This window comes from Harpia harpyja, chromosome Z (assembly GCF_026419915.1).
Source record: "Harpia harpyja isolate bHarHar1 chromosome Z, bHarHar1 primary haplotype, whole genome shotgun sequence".
Classification (NCBI taxonomy): domain Eukaryota; kingdom Metazoa; phylum Chordata; class Aves; order Accipitriformes; family Accipitridae; genus Harpia; species Harpia harpyja.
This window is the reverse complement of record NC_068969.1, coordinates 2,355,909-2,375,686: the sequence shown is the minus strand read 5'-3', so window position 1 is coordinate 2,375,686 and position 19,778 is coordinate 2,355,909. Positions and strand designations below refer to the sequence as shown.

The window sequence follows — 19,778 nt, the reverse complement described above, 5'->3', positions numbered from 1 at the left end:
GGTTTTGCTGCTGTCTAAGGAAGGGGAAGTTGGAATGCAAGTTGTGCACATATGAAATGTTAGTTATAGTTTAGGCAAACTGAGTCCCTGAAAAGGGAGTTAGTGAATAACTAATGTGCCTGAATTCGCACTGCAGTCTACTGCTCAGTGGTTGGGTGAGTAGGTAATCCTGTGTTAGTGTCTCCAAAAACCCTATCTCTATTTGGTTCTGGCTGGTTTATTCTTATTTCTGTCGAGTCATTTGGATGGTTGTGCTCTTCGAATTACTGAAAAGTGAACGCGCTTAGGCGTCTTCTTGATTTGTTAGCTGCGTGCATAATTAATTACATCGCCGGCGAGCCTTGTCTCGTTCCCTTGCCCGCTGTACCGTAAACATCATCTGTGTCCAAGGCAACAAACCCAAATTTGTCCAGGGGGGAAAAAAGCACTGCACATGTTTGAAAGGCGACGTGTTTGCATTTCTGGTTTGTTTGTTTTAATTCCAGGTTTATGTGGCGCGCCACATAACGTCGGTGCGCGCTGCGGCTTACGCCGCCTTCGCGGGGCTGCTGGAACAACCGCTCCCTGGGCCGAGAAGGCTGCTCCGCTCCGCTCCGACCCACCGACCGACCGACCGACCGCCCCCGGGGGGGCAGCCGGGCTGGGGGGTCGGGGAGCGGCCGGTGGCCGGTAGCGAAGGTCGGTAGGGCAGCCGGTGCCGCTGGCGGCCGCCGTCGCAGGCGCTTAGCTGCAGGGGCTTCCCCCCCTCCCCGCCTCGCTTCCTAAAAAGAAACGCTTTTCAAAAAGTCAACTTTTCTCTGCAGGTAGGCAAGCGACCGGTAGTTTAGAGCCTCAGATGACGCCCCCCCCCCCCCCCCCTTTCGGTTTTTTTGAGGGTCGTGTCGCTGTTTGCTGAACACGCTGTCGGCCTGGCTTGTTCTTGGAGGCTTGTGTGTGGGTCGTCCCTGCGCCCCAAAATTAATCTGTTGGGTACGTGCGTTGCGTACTTCGAGAGCATTTTTGAAAAGGGGATTTGTGCTGTCCTTCCTTGCTCCTGCTTTGGTTCTAGTAGGGATTTTTATTTCGGCGCTAAAATAAAGCTGCTTGTCTTGTTCCGCGGCCTTTGATTCCGTCCTCTGACTGTAGGTCAAGATGGCAAAGCAAAAGCGTAAGAATTCAAAGGCGGCGGAAGAAGAGGAGGTGGAGGAGGATGATAAAGAAGAGATGACAGGCTTGAACACAACCTGCTCTGAAAGCACTTTTGAAACTGAAAACCTAGAGGTGCTTGGGCGTGCTGGACATCTGACCCCAGAGGGTGAAGGCAGCCGGTTCCTCCCGTCTGAAAAAAGTTTGGTGGAACTGGATGGCTCCCATACTGTGACCTGCACATTCACAGTCTCGCTAGCTGTCCCTGCCCTGCCTACAGGTAAGTAAGTACCTGGCACAGTTTCCCTAAGAACCCTTCTTTTATTACATAATGGTCTGTGGCAGACTCCTAAACGGTTTAAGGAGATAATGTTAGAAAAGACGTTAGTTGATTTGAATTTTCCTGGGTAGATTCCTCAGTAAAGTGGCCGGCCATAGGACATAAGAGTCTTTTGTCATTGGGTGATTGTCACTAGTGACTGAAAACCTTTACTGACTGCTGACTCCTTGGTAGTCACAGCTGTTCAAGTTGATGATCTTAGCTGGTGCTTATTAATAAGTCACTGGCTAATAATGAAAATAAAGGTGGTTTTGGCATATATACTCAACTTGGCTAATTATGATTTGGGGTAGTTTGAAGGTGGTATTGTAATTTTAGGAGGAGGTAGCAGCTGTACAACAGGTGAGGTACGATTCTGCTGTGGCGTAGGGGTGTTTGGGTGTAGCAGGAGCAGGTACATTCAGCCTTCACCTGAGCAGCGTGGAACTCTGCTTTACGGAAGTTCTCTGGGTAGGAGGACATATGTGCCTTGGGAATTGCAACCACTGGATGTCATGCTGCAGGAAGAGAGGGTGAAGGGGGGAGTTCCAGGAACTTCGTGGACCATTACAGTAGTTAAACCTGGGTAAGAACTGCAGGGTTGGGCACTGGGGTAAGAGGTTCATGTTCACCAGTCATCTGTGTTCAATCAGTCATTTTTCTGTTGTCACACTGGAATGCCTGTTACCATTTGGTCATTGCAGAGAACATTAATTCCCCTTGAAAGTATCATATTTGATAACATTTAACGCTTCCAAATAATTCTAATATTCTCCCTAGGACAAAAGCAGAAGATCTCCAACCCCCTTGATACACAAGGAAAGAGAATTCAAGTGGATGAATCGGGAGCTATTCCAAGAATGAAACGTTGCTTTCACATTGAGTACTTCCTTCTACCGGATGACCTCGTACCTAGAAAACTGGATTTGGTCTTCTTTGGGGTGGTTGCAAAGCTATTTACAGGATCTAATTCCAAGGTAAAAGATAGAATAAAACTAAGTAATCCAAAATGTTGCATATAGAAGGTGGGAGAATGTTTTCAGATACGGAGTGATGTAGTTGCATATTGCTTTAACAGCTGGTTAGGCCTTATCTGCACACACAGTATAGAACAAATATCAAGGATAGAACTTGACTCTGCTAGTCCAGATCAGCAGTAATTTCTTACGTTTATAGTAAGAGGCTGGTGGATTTCAGAGTATTTTACTTTTATTTTCCTCTAGATTATCAGTTTACTTGGGATTATAGCTTTTATCTTTCAAGTACCAAGATAATAATATAAAAATTTGAAGGCAACTATCCATTTTATTAGCAATTAAGAAAAAAATGAAATTTATGCCTCTGATGTTTGTTGAGGAGAAAAAGATTTTTAAGGTACTTGAGGAGTTTTGCAAATTTTGTTATTTAGACTCATGTTTAACTGAGTTCAAACCCAGGAACCTAAAAATTGGATATATTGTTTTGAATACACCTTGATTTGTTAAGAAATTATTTCTTAACAGTTGGTGCTAAAATAAATTGGGTTTTTTTGAGAGAGGGAGACTGCTGGTTTTAAAGTAACTTGCATACTCTCAGGTTTTGTCTTTGCATGACAATTTTTCTAATGGCCCTCTTTGATTGCCTTACTCTTCTTCTGAGTATCAGCTTGATGTTTTTGTTAAACGAAATGGACTTGCAAAGTTGCTGATTGAAATATGTTATATTGGCAACTCTTGAGTGCTTTGTTCTTACAGTTTACCAGCATATACATGTGAAGTTTAGTGCTGGTCCTTTAATTTTATACATACCAACTCCGCATTTTAAAGTGTATATATTTGCTTTTACGGTATTCTGTTAAGTCTTCAGTCCACAATCTCATGCTGAGCAACAGCTTAATTGCTGAGCAGCAGCTTAATTGCTGTTTGTTCTTACCTCCGGTCTTTGTATCAGACCTTGACTTGATAAGACTACTTTGTCTGAATGCAACAAAATACGCTGCTCTGACACAGCAAGTGGGGGGTCATGTAAGACCCAGCATAAGCTGGAGAAATAAATATACAATTTGAGAGCCGTGGTGATAGTGCTGGTGATAGTGCTCAGCATGTGAATGCAAGTTCTCCAGTACTGGTCAGCTCCTATAAAGATTTTTATCTTTTGTTTTAATAGGCTATTACACCATGGTTTGAAAATGACAAGATGTGGATATCATGGAACCATAGTGTTGATATCGGTGTCACTAATGAATATCTAATAAAACTAAGAGATCACAGAATAATTTTAAAAATCTGGGATACCAAGGACAAAGTTTCTTCAAAAGCGAAGCTTAGTAAACCAAATACTATTTCTTCACTAGAAGGGGATGCAGAGGCTGTTGGTAAGGCTAATGCAAACAGGCACGTTATAAAACAAACCTTGAAATTGTGACTGCACCTATTGACAAGTTATTGTTGAGATTATTTGACATTCATATGTCATTCCCACTAATGTAATTCCTACTTATTGGTGCTTTAATGAATGCATGAGTCAGTTTCTGAAAAGTTTGATGGCAGGAAAATATAATTAGGCATATAATCTTGAACCTTTGAAAACTAGTGAGTTATCTGAGGTTGTTGGGTAGTAATGTTAGTAGTGAATGTATTAATTTTTCAAAGGTGGATTTTTCTTTTTGCTGTACTGAGAAGAAGCAAAACTTGTACAGCCACATTGTTATGCTGTGCATCTTTCCATTTCGTCTACCTTCCCTTGTTGTCTCCCACAATGCCATAATTTGAATCTATGCCTAAATTTTGGCCACACTAGCTTGAAGGTCAGTGGTTTCAAAGACAGTTATTTTATAATTATAGTTATAACTATTTATAGTTAAGTTTTACTAGTTGAGTTAATTTAATTAGAGGAGAGAGACCTTGTTAGGGCTGTTACAGACATGTATGAAATGAGATCTCAGTCCTTAATAAATACCAGAGAACTAAGCATGAGATGAAACCTATAGGAAATGTTTGTTCTGATGGCCTGAAACTACTGTTAAAATTAATTTTACTATTAAAATATGCATAATTTGTTAGCAAAATATTGTAACTGTTCTCTCTTTCCCATGTGTATCAGCGGATAGAGATTTGGTGAGGTTATAAGGCTTCAAATGCTAGTTAATACAGGGTTGGGTTTCTTTTGATTGAACTGATACTAATAAATCAAATGTTTGCTCAGATATGGTGGGGTTTGTCAACAAACAGGCTTTGCAATTGGTGGAAATTTCTGACAGCATTTGGTTTTTCTCTTTTAAGGTCGGTTGAGCACCTGAGTAGCTGCTTTTGGGGAATGGAGACTTGTTTGTAGTTCAGTGTTTTCTCAAGAGCAGCCTTACCTTTTAGCAACAGGAGGAAGGCAGGACAAAGGATTAAAAGCTTTCCCTCCTGAAGTTGCACGCTTTCAGAGGAGCCTGTATGGCGAAGTCCCCTGGGCTCACTGCCAGGGCTGTTTGCCTTCTCTGCAGGCTTAGTATTCTGGGCGTTCCCACAAACCTCAGCTGCCCAAGTATTTTCTTCTGAATATACATTGTTGTGCAGTACAGAGGGAGAACATTTTACGCTAGATTCTTCTGTGGGCTTCGAGGTAAACGTCAGTAACTGGCAATTTTCATCTCCAGATACTCAGAATTGAAGTCTGAGAGTGGCTTCTTACAGACAGTAGGAAAAGGGGAAGAGGTGCTATCGGAAAATCGTTGCGCAAAATTTGAGTGGCCCAACCCGACTAAGCAATGAAGTCTAAACCAGGGAATTTATTTTATTTTGATGTTTTTTTCCTGATAGGTGGGGTAAAACATGCTGTGCTATTGCAAAGAAAATTCTTTGAAGAGAGTCGGCCAGCACACAGCTGTACAAAAATCAAAGCAGCAAAGGAATCCAAGGCACAGGAGGAGTCTTCAGCCTTTCCTGTTAAAGGTATAACAATATGGAAACTGGAACTGGCTTATGGGTGAAAAGGGAGGGGGAGTACAATGGCACCTTGAGTAATGGACGAGCAGGAACAGGACTGAGGAATCTACTGAGGGAACCAGGCATTGCAGGAAGACTGAAGGTATTATAGTTAGAACAAGTTTTTAATAGCTTTGGAATAGAATTGGGCAGAAAGATTTAGTTGGCTCACAGAAAGTTTTTAAGGCACACCAGAAAAAAGCAGCGGGGTTTTCTGCTGCTTCATGCTTGTAAATGATTGCATTAACATCTAGAGCCATGACCAGAACATAAGTTCCCAGGTTCTTGCTGTTTCTCTGCTGTGACAAATATCTGGAATCCAGTAGCAGAATGCCACATTTCCTTTGAATTGCTGGTTCATGGAGAAGTATGAAAGTTTATTCCTGACATTGGTGGGATCCCAATTGCATGCAGTTTTGTAATCTGGCCTTGCCTTGTGCCAGTTGAGAACCTGCTGCGATACTGCTGCAAATAACAACAAAATCTGGCCTTCTGTCAAGTTCTCCATCTAGCAGCAGTATGTTTGTAGCCGCATCTGCTTAGACCCTGCTGCTGGCTTTCTCCGTCCCTTCTGGAACCCTGTTCAAGTCTGCTGACTGGAAAGCTGAGATTTCTCTGCACCTGGGCACTGTTGGACTGAGCAGCCGTGCAGAGCGCTCTGCTGTGAGCTCAGAAAGCACATGGTACCACATTACAGTGCCTCACTGGAGACCATGGGGGTCGAGAGCTCACAACAGCAACTGAAGTCAAGAGCAAATGAAGGAAAACTTTATTAATGAAAATTAAAATAAATATATAATGCTGAAAAAATTAGGTCCTTGACTTTCCAGCTGGGCTACCAAGCTTAGTGGAAACCTTTTGCCTTATTTTTTTGTACTCCAATTTTCAGTCTCCACAATGGAGATAATATTTGACACGTTACAGAAAGTGTTACAGTTGAGAAAGTAAAAAGATACTTCAGCAATGAGTGTTACAGAACTCTCTAGGAGGACTTCAGTAATTCCTTTTGCTAAACCAGGATTACTGCTTGGATACTTTGTAAGAAATGACACCAAGACCTGCATTGTGCAGTAAGAAAAAAGCTAACTTTTGAAATACTCTTTCACTGAGCAACACAATGAACAATAGTGTGCTACCTGTGGCAGAGGACCGTGAAAAAATGTGTTTAATCATCATCTGAGGTCTTGGATACATATATGTACCAAAGGGCTGAATTCAACCAGCACAGACCTTTTATTTTGAAAAATTCTGCTTTTAGGCAGTTGGCCTTGCAATTTAATAGTTGTTTTCATAGAATGTTTTTATGAACAAAAGTGTCCAAAAAGTAAAGAAGCAATTATTATGAAACTCTATATTTTGACTTCAGTAATCTTTTGAAAATGCAAAGAAATTGTTTGCTTGTTTGTTTTTCTTTGTTTTTTCCTTAATTTTAGATTTTTACGGTGAAAACAAAACTAACAGCTAGATCCTCCTTCTGTGTTATGTCTGATTTTGTTAGATCTACAAACGAAAATGGACTTGCTAAATATTTAGGTAGAATTATCCAAAGGGAAGCTTGTTACTGCAGTAGGGTAATGGGGATTCAGCAGATAATGTGATTTCCTCCTATATTAGCATCTGATGCAGGGTGCTTACATTATGTTGGGGAGCACTGTGTCACCAGCTTCGGTTGGTTATCTTTTAAAATTTTTTTGTTTTTTTCTAATGATTAATGGCATGCACCATCGAAATAGGAGCACGTTAATTCCTGGGGTAATTAGGCTGGCAGAATGCATCTGTGTTTTGGTAGCAGTGCCATCTAGTGATGGGCCCAGGGAGGATCGATGGACCAAGTATTGAAGTCTGCAAAGGTAGAAAGTGTGTTCAAAGAGATAAAGGACAGGAACACGGCTTCCTGTTCAGATGAATGGAAAAATGCTAACCCATTCAGTGTTAAGGAGGAAAGGAATGTCCTGAAGATCTCTTTATGTTTCTTTTCATTGACTTTGAAAAACCATGTGCACTATTGGGTGTACCAGTACTTGTGCTCTATAAAATAGGTAATTTGTTATACTTTCTTAGTATCCTGTTTATAGTTGGGTAAAAACCTAATATTGCATTGCTCCACCTTTGCTTACTTCCAGATAATGGCAAATTTTGTTCTTTATTGTCTGGAACATGCTCAGCTATTCAAGTGCAAATTCTCCTTGCCATTCATACAATGTTGATTTGCTGGGATCTCACTGTAATTAAGACCTACATCTCACTGTAATTAGGGCCGATACATTGCGAGGCTAAGTGTTCAGTAGCTAACACTGAAATCTGTGACTGTAGAGTGTTTTTCTGTAATTAAATGACATTTGAAGACAGTTAGGTGTAGTATACCATACTTTTGGCATATATAAAACGTTGACTGAATATTTGGACATTTCTACACATTGTGTAAGAGATCCGGACACTGGTAACATTATTTTTTTTATGAGTATTCACTAGAATAGCAATTGGAACAGTTTATTAAAATAAATAAGCAAAAGTAATGTATTATTTCTTATGTATGCAGTCTTTCGTGCATTAAGATATGTTATTGACGTCAGTACCTACTGAAGTACACATAGGACATTCAGTGCTAGCAAAATATTATTTGGATATTCTCACCTCATTTTAATTACTTGTTAATTCCTAGTTCTGTTTTAAATTGCAGCATGATAATTACCATGGAACTTATTTTTCTAGGAAATAAAGTATGACTTCATAATATTTTAGTTTCTCTGCATGATCTCTCAAAGTCCCTCCGAAAATATTTTATTTTACATATTTCAGGCTTATTCAAACTCATCCTTGACTCTGAGACAAAAATTAAATGGATAGTGGCTTTGAGTTACAAATACAGCTTGCATAAGACTTCTCACCACGTTTTCCTAGAGCTTTACAGGTTCATTTTGTCAGTCTTATCAGAGTTATCAAAACATAGAGATACTTAATAACAAATGTAAAACCTGTTTTAATTTAGCAGAGGAAACTTATCTGAATGGACTAGCAACATCTAATTGTGGTTTGCCATATCCATCAAGGACAGATGACTTATGTACAGTGAGGTAAGAATGTTGCACTTGCATTGGGAAATGTTCATGTGTTAAAAATACAGTTGAAGATATGTAATTGTTTTTCAGTATCTATGGTTTTTTTTAACGTTTTATAATTATACTGTGGTTTCGGAAGTGGTCAACTACTGCTTTTTGCACCCATGCCTACTGGTAATAGGAAAGGAACAAAAGCATCAAGATCCCCTTTAATACATCAAGCTTGTTAATAGTCTATTTGGGGTAAGGTAGCTGTTTATGAAATAATTACATAAAATAAGAAACTTTGCTCACCTTACTTGTTTGTGCACGTGTTTTCTTTTGTTCACTTGTACCTTTTGACTTGAGATAATTTGTGGGATAAGATAGTGTCAGTGAGACTAGATGGAGGAGGAGCTAGGAGTTATTCTACTGCTAGTTGCTCAACTTGAAAGTGTTAGGAAGTGGCAGAAGCGAGGAGTGGTGTTCTTCAGGGTACCTCATTCTTTTTGAAAGGTTGAAGGTAGTGTCAGCAATAACAGTTGCTAGCAGAGCAGGCTTTGCTGGCTTGTGAGCTCAACGGATCAACTCTATAACTATGAGTTTGTATTGGCTCAAATTACCATGAGGTAATTTTCTAAAGCAATTAAGGTAATCCTGAGTTTATCCTGCTGTAGTAGCATAGTTCCCTATTTGTTCTGTTCTGCTTTTAGGAACAGTTATTCACTCTTTTGGTTTAATAAGTCATTTGTTTTAATAGTTTTCAGTGCTAAATTTCTAACAAGTAGCATGTAACCCTCTAAAATTGTAGAAAAGATTAGAGGGTTCAAGACTTGAGAAACTAGAACTTTAAAAATAATCATATTTTCTTGGGTATTATATATAATGGAACACTTTGCACTTGAAATGAATCATGAATAGGGTATATCTCAAATACGTCATCCAGAATGTCATCTAAAAAAATATAAACTTTTAAATTACTTTCTTGAGGTTCCCATTTTGTTTCTACAAAATTAAGTGGTGTTAGCACAAGATAATGAATCCACTCCTGTATTCTAAGATGTGCTTTCTCATTTTATGCTGTTATGTAAGTTTAAGAATTTCTCCTGAACAAGATTTAGTCAGATTGTTACTCTGCTCAAAAGATAGTGAAGTCAATGAAAGGACTGTTAATGCCTTCAGCACAAATTTATGAACTCAGCTTTGCAGAGCAATATTTCTGAGTATTTTGTATGTTGTGAGAACAGTACTATTTCTGATGAGTGCATCTGTAAGTGAGTCTTGCAGTTCAAATGGTATGGGTTTTGTGTTGCAGAAAGAAAACATGCATTTGTAGCGATGAAGAAAATTGGCCAGAATGTTGAATTGCACGTGGAAGCAAAATCTTTAGTTTATTTCAGATAGTTTTCATTTAAGAGCAAAACCGTCTTTAAAAAAAAGAATTCTCTCAATACCTGGAAAATCTAGCCACCTTGCTTTTAAGTTCCTAGCCTGTATTCTTCTTAGCTGCTGGAGACTGAATGCTTCTTTAACAAAGGTGCTGTATTTAAGATTTGAGAGAATCTTGATTTTTAATCAATATCTTGTTACATTGTCCTGCATAATTCTTGGTTTGCTGCCTGTCCTGTTTTTAACAGTCTTCAGTTCCTGGTTTGTAGATTAAATGGACACTTCCTGTTCTATAGCCTTTGCTATCTGAGCTATTTCCTTCTGCATTGTATTTTTGAATATGAAAGTAAATACCATGTGATTGCACGATAAAATAAAATGGGGCCCTCTGAAGCTTCGTAACTGCTAGAATCAGTTGGGCTAGTGTGTTTGTATCTTACATATCTGTTTGTGATAATAGAAATGAAAAAACAACCTTTAGAATGGGATTTTATTTGTTAATGGCTTATGGGAGGAGATACTCAGTGCAAATGTGAGTTGGTGTTTTTGAAGCTAAGTAGGGTTTTTACTCCCTTGCTGTGTAACTCAGAGTGTAAATGGTTTCTGCTTTGTGTCCCATGAGCATGTCCTTTCTGCTCAAAAATGGGTGTCCATCTTGTGTAAGATTTAATGTAGAACCCCAGGGCATTGCCTTACTTTGGACTTGCTCTGCATTTTGTAAGCATCTGAAGTATCGGAATATTTGAAGGGTATTTGTCCAGTTTAAGTCTGAAAGTGTAGTTCCTTATGCTGTTGTAGTTCCCTTGCATGCATTTATGCTATCTGTCGTGTCAGTAACAACATTCTGGTGAAACATGAACAAATGAGATCAGTATTTTGAAAAATTAAGAGCATGTGTCTAGTCTTCGTGCAAACTTAACTTTCAGTACAGATTAATTGGAATAGAAATAATTTTGGGGTAGAAATAGTCTAATAGTTTTCTAAACCCCTCCAAAATCATTACTGGAAACATGTTGAGAGGTACTACAGTCTAATGACACAAGAGCTATGTAAGAATCTTTATCAGGATATTAGTTCGTCTGGAAAAATTTACCTCTTCAAAGTGAAGCTCAAACAGGATAAAATGAATGAATATTATATCCTTACCTACATCACTGTTGCTCTTTCATATACCTGAACATTCTCATTCTGCCTGTATTGTGACTGTGGTGATGTTTCTTTCTAGCTTCATGTTGAAAGAACTATTATCATGATCATTCCTTTTGGAGGACTAGTGAGTTACCTGACAAGCAGCCTACATGTTTACTCTAAAAGCAAATCTGAGATTCAGGAGATTATATTTTACCAATTTTATTGGCAAAGTTTTGCTGCTCCTTTGCACACCTGGAAAAGTATCTTTGTTTTTCTAAAGAATCAGCTTCCTTCTTCCCTCATTTTGTGTCAAAAGCCTACAGCCAGGAAATATGATAGTCACAATAATTGTATGCTGCATTGCTTCTCTCAAATTGGTTCCAGAAAAATTCTTAATATTGCTGGAAATGCCCACATATGGTCTGATATCCTCTATGCTTTTTCAGTCTGCAGTGGGGAGGTTTCCAACAAATCCACCAATAAATTCCATGTTACCCCTGTGAACTCCACACTACAGTTTCCTTCATTTATTCCCAACACCTGGAGGTTCCTATATATAGTGATGGTCTCTAGGGTCTCTGACTCTTTGCAGTGATTTATTTATTTATTTATTTTTAATTGAGGCAAATGAAACAGCCTTATTGTTTTTAGTTTTAGCAGGTTTGGTTTTTTTCTTAGCATGATGGTTTACTTATAAAACCACATGTAAACTTTATTTAGATTTTTTTGTTCCCAAAGCAATTATGACAGTCTGTCATTCACTACTTAGTTAACATTACATATATTAACAATTTTGACTGTGTTTCATAGGAATACAAAGATCTCGGAAAGCTGTATTTTTAATATTGATCACTTTTAGTGCTGCAAAACCACACAACCAACCTTCTCTCTCCCCACTCCAGCTATTACTACGATCCTTTTTGAAACATCTCTGAGGATAGGTAGAGTTATTTGGGAAATGCTTGGCTTAATCTGGGTAATGAATTATTATTTTTAGTGCTGTAAACATACATTACTTCAAGCTTCACAGCCACAGTCTTGATTCGTTGCTCACTGCATGGATGCCTGTCTGAATTAAAATAATGTTTGTGAAGCAGCTGCAGAACTTGGACCTCTCAGATTAAAATCCCTGGGAGGAGGAGGAAGAAAGGATGTTTGAAAGATTTAATGCCAAGGATAAAAGGAAGATGTTGCAGATATTAATAAATCTGAGAGAAAATGCTGTAGATTGAATATGATAATCTGGAGACAATAATCAGCACCAGAAAGCCTTAAAGCAATCATTGTGAGAAGCTGTGGGGGCACTAGTCAGGGAGAGTTGGACTTTGTGTCCCAAGCATATAATGCTAGTCGCACTCAGAGATGACTAGATGACATGGAGTTCTTGTAGTCTATGTCATTAGCAATAAAATGTTTGTTAGATTAAAGTCTTAAAAAAATAAATGAATGTCATAATATGTGTGTAAAAGAGTAGACTGCACGCATCTGTCTATATATATCGCACTATAGTTATTTCATTATTAAACATTGTACCTCTCAAAACATCATCAAATGTTTTCAAAATATTTTCAAACTGCTATTATTATAAATCATGCCTATAAAGCTAAGTAAAACAGTGACCAGTTTTTGTGACTACTGATGTAAAAATTTATTGGACAGACATTGTATTTCCTTGAACTGCATATAAAATTCTACCACCAATTCTGTCACCCCATTGTGAGGAATCTTTAGGGCTGAATGCATTCTTCAGAGATAAAACAATTTTGCTGCAGTATGTCTTGTACTACCGCCCTCCAGGTACAATATATAACAGTGATCTGAAGAGAGGGACAACAAAATCACTTAATTGGGAGATTTAAAATGTGGTGAGATTCACCTCTGTTAAACAGCCTTTTCTGCTGTTTCTGATTAATATTAATTTTTCAGCTGCAATAATATATCAGATTTGTAAGAAATGTATGTACTTCAGGGAATAAAATGTGTGATGTCTTGTGAAGAACCATTGACAGCAGTGGCTGATATTACAAAGTTTGGGAAACTTGTTAATGCTGAAATGTAAGTGACAGCATTCCTAGCTGCATTTCCCCCCTAAGAAGGCAGTTCCTCCTGTAATAGAGCAAAACTGTATTAATTCTAGATTTCTGGTCTATCTGTAATTGTGTAACAGGGTATACCAAATGTCAGCAGTTACAGAACAGATGTATTTCTCTTTCCTCAAAAAGCAAAGCAGATGTACAGAAAAATCTGCAAGTAAGGTATTGTAGTATGTAGTACAAGATGTTTTACTTTATGCATGTCTTCAGGTACTTAACTTGGTCTCTTACTCAAAAGAGAAGGACCATGTATCCTGTTGATATCCTTTACGTTTATATTCTGGCAATTGAGCTCTTTTAGACTTGAATTTTTTTTTTTTCCCAAAAAATTGTTTTGGTGGAATCATTAGCATGGCAGGGATTTATTTTTCATATTTCTTAAATAACTTCAGATCTTTTTAATGTTTTCAGAAGTGTGATATTTGCAAAAAACAGATTTCTGGATAAGGCCCAACTTCTGAAGCAGAAAGCAGTTGCTGGTCCTCCAGTTAATTCAACTTCAAAAGAAACTGAGAAAACAAATAATAATGTGGGAAATGTGACATATGGAGCAGACGAAACAGCCACCACAAATGGTAAGTTCTGGATGGAACTATGGACTAGATTTGAAAAGGTAGATATGGAATTCTGTTTATCTTCTTTTTTCTTTTTTTTTAAAGAATTCAAGGTTAAAACAAAAAAATAGTTATTGGACCTGTGCTTTAGTCTCATCTCTGCTGTGAGCCTTCTGTGTTTCTTCAGCAGCTAATAAAACTTTCTTTTTCAGTTTCCTTAGCTTGTAGTGTGAAACAGGGATGATGATGGTCCTTTTCTACCACTTGGGGTGTTCCAGGGGTGAAGTGATGGGTATTTGCAAGGGACTTGGGTGTGCAGTGATGAAATTTGTAAAACAGTTAAAGAGTAATGTTGGAGCCAACACAACTATTCCAACTGCAAAATTATCAAGCTGTTGTTTCGTATCACTTGCATTGCTTTTCCTACTAGAGGCCAGGTTTTGATCTGTAGTTTATGGCCCATTTTTATTTCCAGTGCTAGCTCATTATGTTAAATGAAAAACCACAGCCCCACTGAGTGATATTTTGCTCTCTCATCTGTAGCTTACAATTGACGAAGGCCCTATGAAAGATGGAAGGAGATGATAACCACTGTGATAATGGACATTAGAGCATATATTAACTCGCCCGTGTTAAATAGCATGCTTGTCTGGGCAAAAACTAGCACGGCATCGCAGGGTTGCAGTACACATTGCCCCCAGTACACATTATAAAAAGTACATTTGCTTATCAATAAGCATCACCGGGCATGAATGATAACATTCAGTTGTAGTACCATTCTGTCAAAATAAGCAAATGCACCAAATAGCATCAACCAAATCTTTACTTGACAGCTGTTTTCTGTTGCTGTACTGTGATAGAGTTTGGTGCTCCTGCTTTTATGGACAGACCTTTTGAAGAGTAGTAAAGAAAATACTAATGCAGAATGGGGCATGCAGAGAAATAGGCAGGCATTTTGGAGCCCTCCTGTGTGCACGCACATGGTGGTGGGCAGCTCAGGTTGCAGCACAGAGGTGTATTAGAAGAGCTTAACCCTCAACCACATCTGCTCCGTTTACCTTGTGGCTCTGGTTTGGTCTTTCCTTCCCGTGACTCTGAAGACCCATGACTTATGTCATCATTCTCTCTCAAACTTCCATATGCTATTTCTTCAAAATTAAGGCAGTTGGAACTTTCGTTTACGAGCTTTCGATAAACAATTACGCACTTTGTAGGGAGCTCTCTATGTTATCGTTTTGCTTTTGTTCAGAGTGGACTGGTTTTTTCTGCAGTGCAATTTTGGTACTGCTAATATGTCATGTCACATTACTGTTGTGATTAAAAGATAAAGCTTAGTAATACGTTGCACACCTCTCTCTCCTTCCATTTGACTGTTAAATTTGTCCTTAAAACATTCTGCCATTCCTTTTATTATAGGAATAATAATAAATCAGGACCAGCATCATTAATATTTCTGCAGTTCTTCTTTTAAGTTGCTGTGTTCACTTGCTGCAATTTGTCAAACTTAAACTACTTGTGCTGAAATTCTGTCCTTGCTTAGTTAACTGATGGGACAAAGCATCTGAAGCTAGGATTTATACACTTGAGGCTAGGACTGACTGTGCTTTTACTAGCTGGATAAAGACTGGATCTGGGCGAAAGGAATTTGGGAATAATTACTTAGCCTCTAAGAAAATGACAAAGATGAAGGAGTTTGTCTTCATGGTATCCTCGTGAGGTAAAGGAATGACAATATTCCTGTTTTGTAGCTGTGAAGTTACAAAATACCGGTTTCTGGAAACAATAGAATGCGTATCACAGAGAGTACTGTATATGTGTCATAATGCATATATGCAAGGAAAGAATAGTAAGGTGGCAAAGATAAATTTAATTTTGGTAATTCCAGTGCTTGCTGTTGCAAATTTAACTTTCTTATAAAGTAGGGATTCCATATGTAGTGTAGTGGACTGTGCAATGGAAATTTGAGCGTATTGAAATACTAGCCTAAGTTGGCTATACACTAGTCAAAGTGTATAATCAATGTCTTTGTCTAAGGACGATACTGAATTATGCCACCTACTGCAGTAAATTTAAAATTATTTCTTTGATTAATTGCAAGAAAATGTCTCCTCCTTCCTACTCAGTCCAACCCTGCCTCCCTTCCATCAACAGGTAGAAGAGGTTCTGGTCCTAAAAGAAACATTGATACTACTATGGCAGAGAAATATGGCATTGCTTCACTGCAGTTAGATGTCATGCCTCTCCTCGCAGGTATTATGCTGTTAGGGACGGAGCGACATGCTAGGCGTACTCCATGTCTCCTCCTCTGAAGTGTCTGTGCTGGTGGGTCTGCCTGGTGGAAACTGGCTTGAAAGATCCCTAGGGAATTTCACATTCTGGGTAAAAACTGTCTGGTTAAGAAAGACTTGGGATTTGGTTTAGATCTGGGGGGGGGCTGACGTGTTCAGAGGTCTGTGTGCTCTGAAGGGCAGGATGTCAAAAGTACTTCTGCCCTGTTTGTACATCTAAGCTCTTGTATCTTGCTTGGTTTAGAAGGTGTTGAAAGTGGGATATTGGTCAGAGTAGAGTGTGTTATTTCTGTGGTTTTCTGACTGTGACTAGATTAACATTCATTATTAATATATGTTGTCCTATTTTTGTGTGTAGTGAGTTAAATCTCCCCTTTGTTCTGTGCACACTGACAAAAATAGCCATACATTATGCAGCATGGAACTCAGCTGCCGAGTGTATGGATGTGCCAAAGCTGCCAGTTTGTTTAAAGGTGCTTGTTTGCCTTTAACAAAGAGTTTAATTTTGATGAAGAGTTTCTGGACTGCTTTAATTTTTGTGTTTATGTGAACTGTATATTTGCAGCTTTAAAAAGAAATAAACTTGTGTGTGCTTTCAGCAGTTAGCCCAAGTGGGGGTTCTGATACTGCTTTGAGGAGTATTTTCTTCCTACTGTAGAAGATAAATAATATTTGAAGCAGTTAAAACAACACTTTTGTTTTAATACAAATTCAGTGGAGGTTTGTAATTAATTGCATCAAATATGGGTGCCTTGATGGGATTGCTTCTATAACAATATTTAATTTTCTATGTTTAAAAAGGAGAAAAGTCAGTGATCAGTCGTCTGGCAGAAAATAATGCTAAAATTTTAGATGCTTACATGACTTTCACTGTGGAAACACCTCTTCTGTCTGAAAGACAAAGACATGAATTAAATCCACTGATTATAAGGATTAATTCAGCTACCTGCCTCCCAAACACACCTGTACCAATAGAAGTGCTGCAGGTAACACATACTGCTACTTCTTTCTGAAGGAATTTCCTTGTTACCCTCAAGTAGCTTTGCTTAAAATATGGGCATAGTTTTAAAGATAACTTTCCTTATTAGTAGCAAAATTGGAGAATATGACTAACATATTTCCTGAAAAACATGTGGCCAGATTAGTGCCTACATATCATAGGCACTGGTAGCAAAACAGCAATCCTTGTGTTTTCCAAGGGCAATAATTTATATATAGTTATCCTATTTTGATTTCTGAGCAGTGGATCTTGAGTAAACCAGAGAAGATCTAGTTCAGTTGCAGTGCTATATTGTTTGAAACAATTTGCTGACAGGTCAGTGCGTGTTGACTTGCTTGTTAGGACAACTTCTATTCCTGTGTTAAAAATATCATTTCACTTAAAAAAATAGCAAATGTTTCACACCTTAAAAAATGCTGTGCATGAAAGAAGTTCTATATTGGTGACAATATAAAGTTTTTGGTCTTATATTTGTAAATTTTGAGAGATGAGTTAGAAAATACGTTCTTTTGTCAAATGGTTGCATTTTTAGGCTTAAAGAAATGTTATTTTAAAAAGGCTCTTTTCTGAGCATTTTATATTGTTGATGTGAAAGTGAAATTAAAGTCAAAGACCTTTGATTTTAGGAGCTATTTTGTTGATCCCCGTCTGAGGTGGAATTATAAGGGAATAGTATATGAAAGATCTGGTTCACATTAGTAGGATGTTTTGTTATTGTTTTTGTGAAAATAGTTTAATAATATTATGTCAGGAACTTTATAATAGCGCATATAGTTCTGTGGTGGAGTTCTACACTGCAGGGCTTATGACAGGCTAGGCGAACTAGCCTGAATTTACGAAGAGAAACAGGGAAAATGTCAGTAACTGCGCAACGTAATAAATAATGGAGAAAAAACCACTCTGTAGTTTCTAATGCGATTTGAAGAGTGACCACAGAAGTTTTGACTTTGTTTCCCTTGCCAGGTGGGATACTGTATGAAATAATGAACTGTTTCAGATTTGCGGTTGTCAGGATAGTCCTTGACAGGTAGCCTCCACTCCATGCAGGCTGCCGTAATGCTGATGGATGCTAACATGGAGGAACCGCAACAAGTATTGTGGAGTGAATCCCCCTGTTTGCTTCCCCAGATTTGTAAACAAATGGCTAATAACGAAGATCATACAGTCCATTCCCTACAGTATCTCCATTCCCTACAGTATCTCTGGATACTTGTTGAATTTCATAACTTTTAGCTATAGGCATTTATTTTAGGCCTCGAATCCTACAGATGAATGCGTAAGGAGGAACAAAAAAGATCTAGGAGCCATTGCAGTCCCCAGCATGCTCCTTTAATGATCTAGAAACAGCGAGAGTTTTTCAGACATATTTGGAAAGTCAACAAAGTTGAGGACCGGCAAATGAAGGAGACAGTATATTCCCAAAACGCAGGATCCAGACATGTAGAATGGCCTCTGCTGCCTTGGAAGACCATAGTTCGTGTTACAAAGTACATCCCCCATACCTTCTTTACTAGAAAAGCTGATTGTTCTGTGAGGTTAAAAATAAAAAGGAAAAAGGTTAACGCTGCAAATATCTGTTTCTCCTCATCTTTTTGTTCTTTAGAGATTGTGTGTTCCCACCTACTGCAAATACAAATTTCATAACTTTCCACCTCATCAAACTCATGGACAAGTCCATGGAACTCATGTCTACTTTAAGGATGTTAATGTACTTCTGACAGGGACGATGAAACCTGGGGAATTACAGAGGTGTCTTAGAGGTCCACCTCTGGAGATTGAAGTTCATGACCGGGATAGAAACATGGAAAACAACACAAAAAAGCCCTGTTTGTTTGGGGAAGATGATGCAGATGAAAAAGTGGGTAAGGTGAGCTTCCTTGCTTGCAAATCCACAATCTGTAATTCTTTTACAAAGAACAAAGTGTGGCATCCACATGGGGTAGCTAAAGTCAGTCTAACTGATTTATTGTTGGGTAGAAAGTACTTGGCTATCAGTGCTCCCATTCGTAGCTGCTCAGCTCCAGATACAGCTGCTTTCAGTGAGCAGGATGAAAAAAAGAAGAGAACAGGATCAGTGAGTAGTCCTTCCCTGCTACCTACGGGACATTATCTGGAATCAGACTCACTTTTGAAAGTAAGAGTGGAAATAGCTGTGCCGTTGGGAATGCATGCAGAAATTGCTGATGCTCAAGTCACAAATTTCCCATATGGTTGTATAATCTACATTTTTGACTACAATAATTCATCTTTATTACATGATTTGGTGGAAGAAATTACAGAAATCAATGCTAAAGCCCTCCAGCTGGACTGCTATCCTGTACACTTAATCGGAATGGCTCTTGCTGCATTAAAACTGAAAACCACACTTGAGAAATTTTCTGAGTTGGATATTGTTACTGGTTTTCACTTACTGGATGGAGCAAGTCATGTCCTTGTCTTGGAGGGATTAAAAGACAAAGCAATCAGGAGACTATGGGATAGACACCTTGAAAGGTAGGAGATTCTGACATTTTTCATCAGTTATTTCCTTAGATTCAGAGATTTTAATTTGATTTATACCTCCCCCATCCCTTTCTATACAAAGATGTATGGGCAACTACATAGCTGATGCTTTCTGTGAGGTTTTAGTGGATATGAGTCCCAGTGGCTGCTTCACTTGAGGCATAATCTTGTCATCTTTATCACGTCACACCACAGATCATCCATGTAAAGTTAAAAGAAGGATGGCAGCATGTACTTTTTTTTGTTAAGCTGCTGCTTGGTTTGTGGAAACAGCACTATAATCTGCCAATTCTGAGTAACAAGAAAAATACTTAATGGGATCTAAAACAAAATAGTCACTATGAGGAAGCTGGACTTCAAGCTGTTTCTTCTTTTGAGTTTAGGGGAAA

The 19,778-nt window shown here is 38.5% G+C and overlaps 1 protein-coding gene across 8 annotated transcripts in view; it reads left to right on the top strand.

Moving 5' to 3' along the window:
• The first annotated feature begins 868 nt into the window (after positions 1-868).
• Positions 869-19,778, top strand: part of CFAP92 (cilia and flagella associated protein 92 (putative)) — a 35,490-nt gene continuing 16,580 nt past the window's right edge. For 5 of the 8 annotated variants that reach the window (XR_008233469.1, XM_052776769.1, XM_052776772.1 and 2 more), the window contains exons 1-9: positions 869-1,405; positions 2,225-2,421; positions 3,590-3,797; positions 5,230-5,361; positions 8,384-8,468; positions 13,457-13,620; positions 15,751-15,849; positions 16,689-16,873; positions 18,491-19,380. Coding sequence is in view for 7 of the 8 variants with exons in the window: in XM_052776769.1 (XP_052632729.1) it covers positions 1,132-1,405; positions 2,225-2,421; positions 3,590-3,797; positions 5,230-5,361; positions 8,384-8,468; positions 13,457-13,620; positions 15,751-15,849; positions 16,689-16,873; positions 18,491-19,380 (2,234 nt within the window). In the remaining variant the exon portion in view is untranslated. Of the gene's footprint in view, positions 1,406-2,224; positions 2,422-3,589; positions 3,798-5,229; positions 5,362-7,133; positions 7,434-8,383; positions 8,469-13,456; positions 13,621-15,750; positions 15,850-16,688; positions 16,874-18,490; positions 19,381-19,778 lie in introns of those variants that run through there. The other 3 variants (XM_052776773.1, XM_052776771.1, XM_052776775.1) reach the window with 3 other exon arrangements.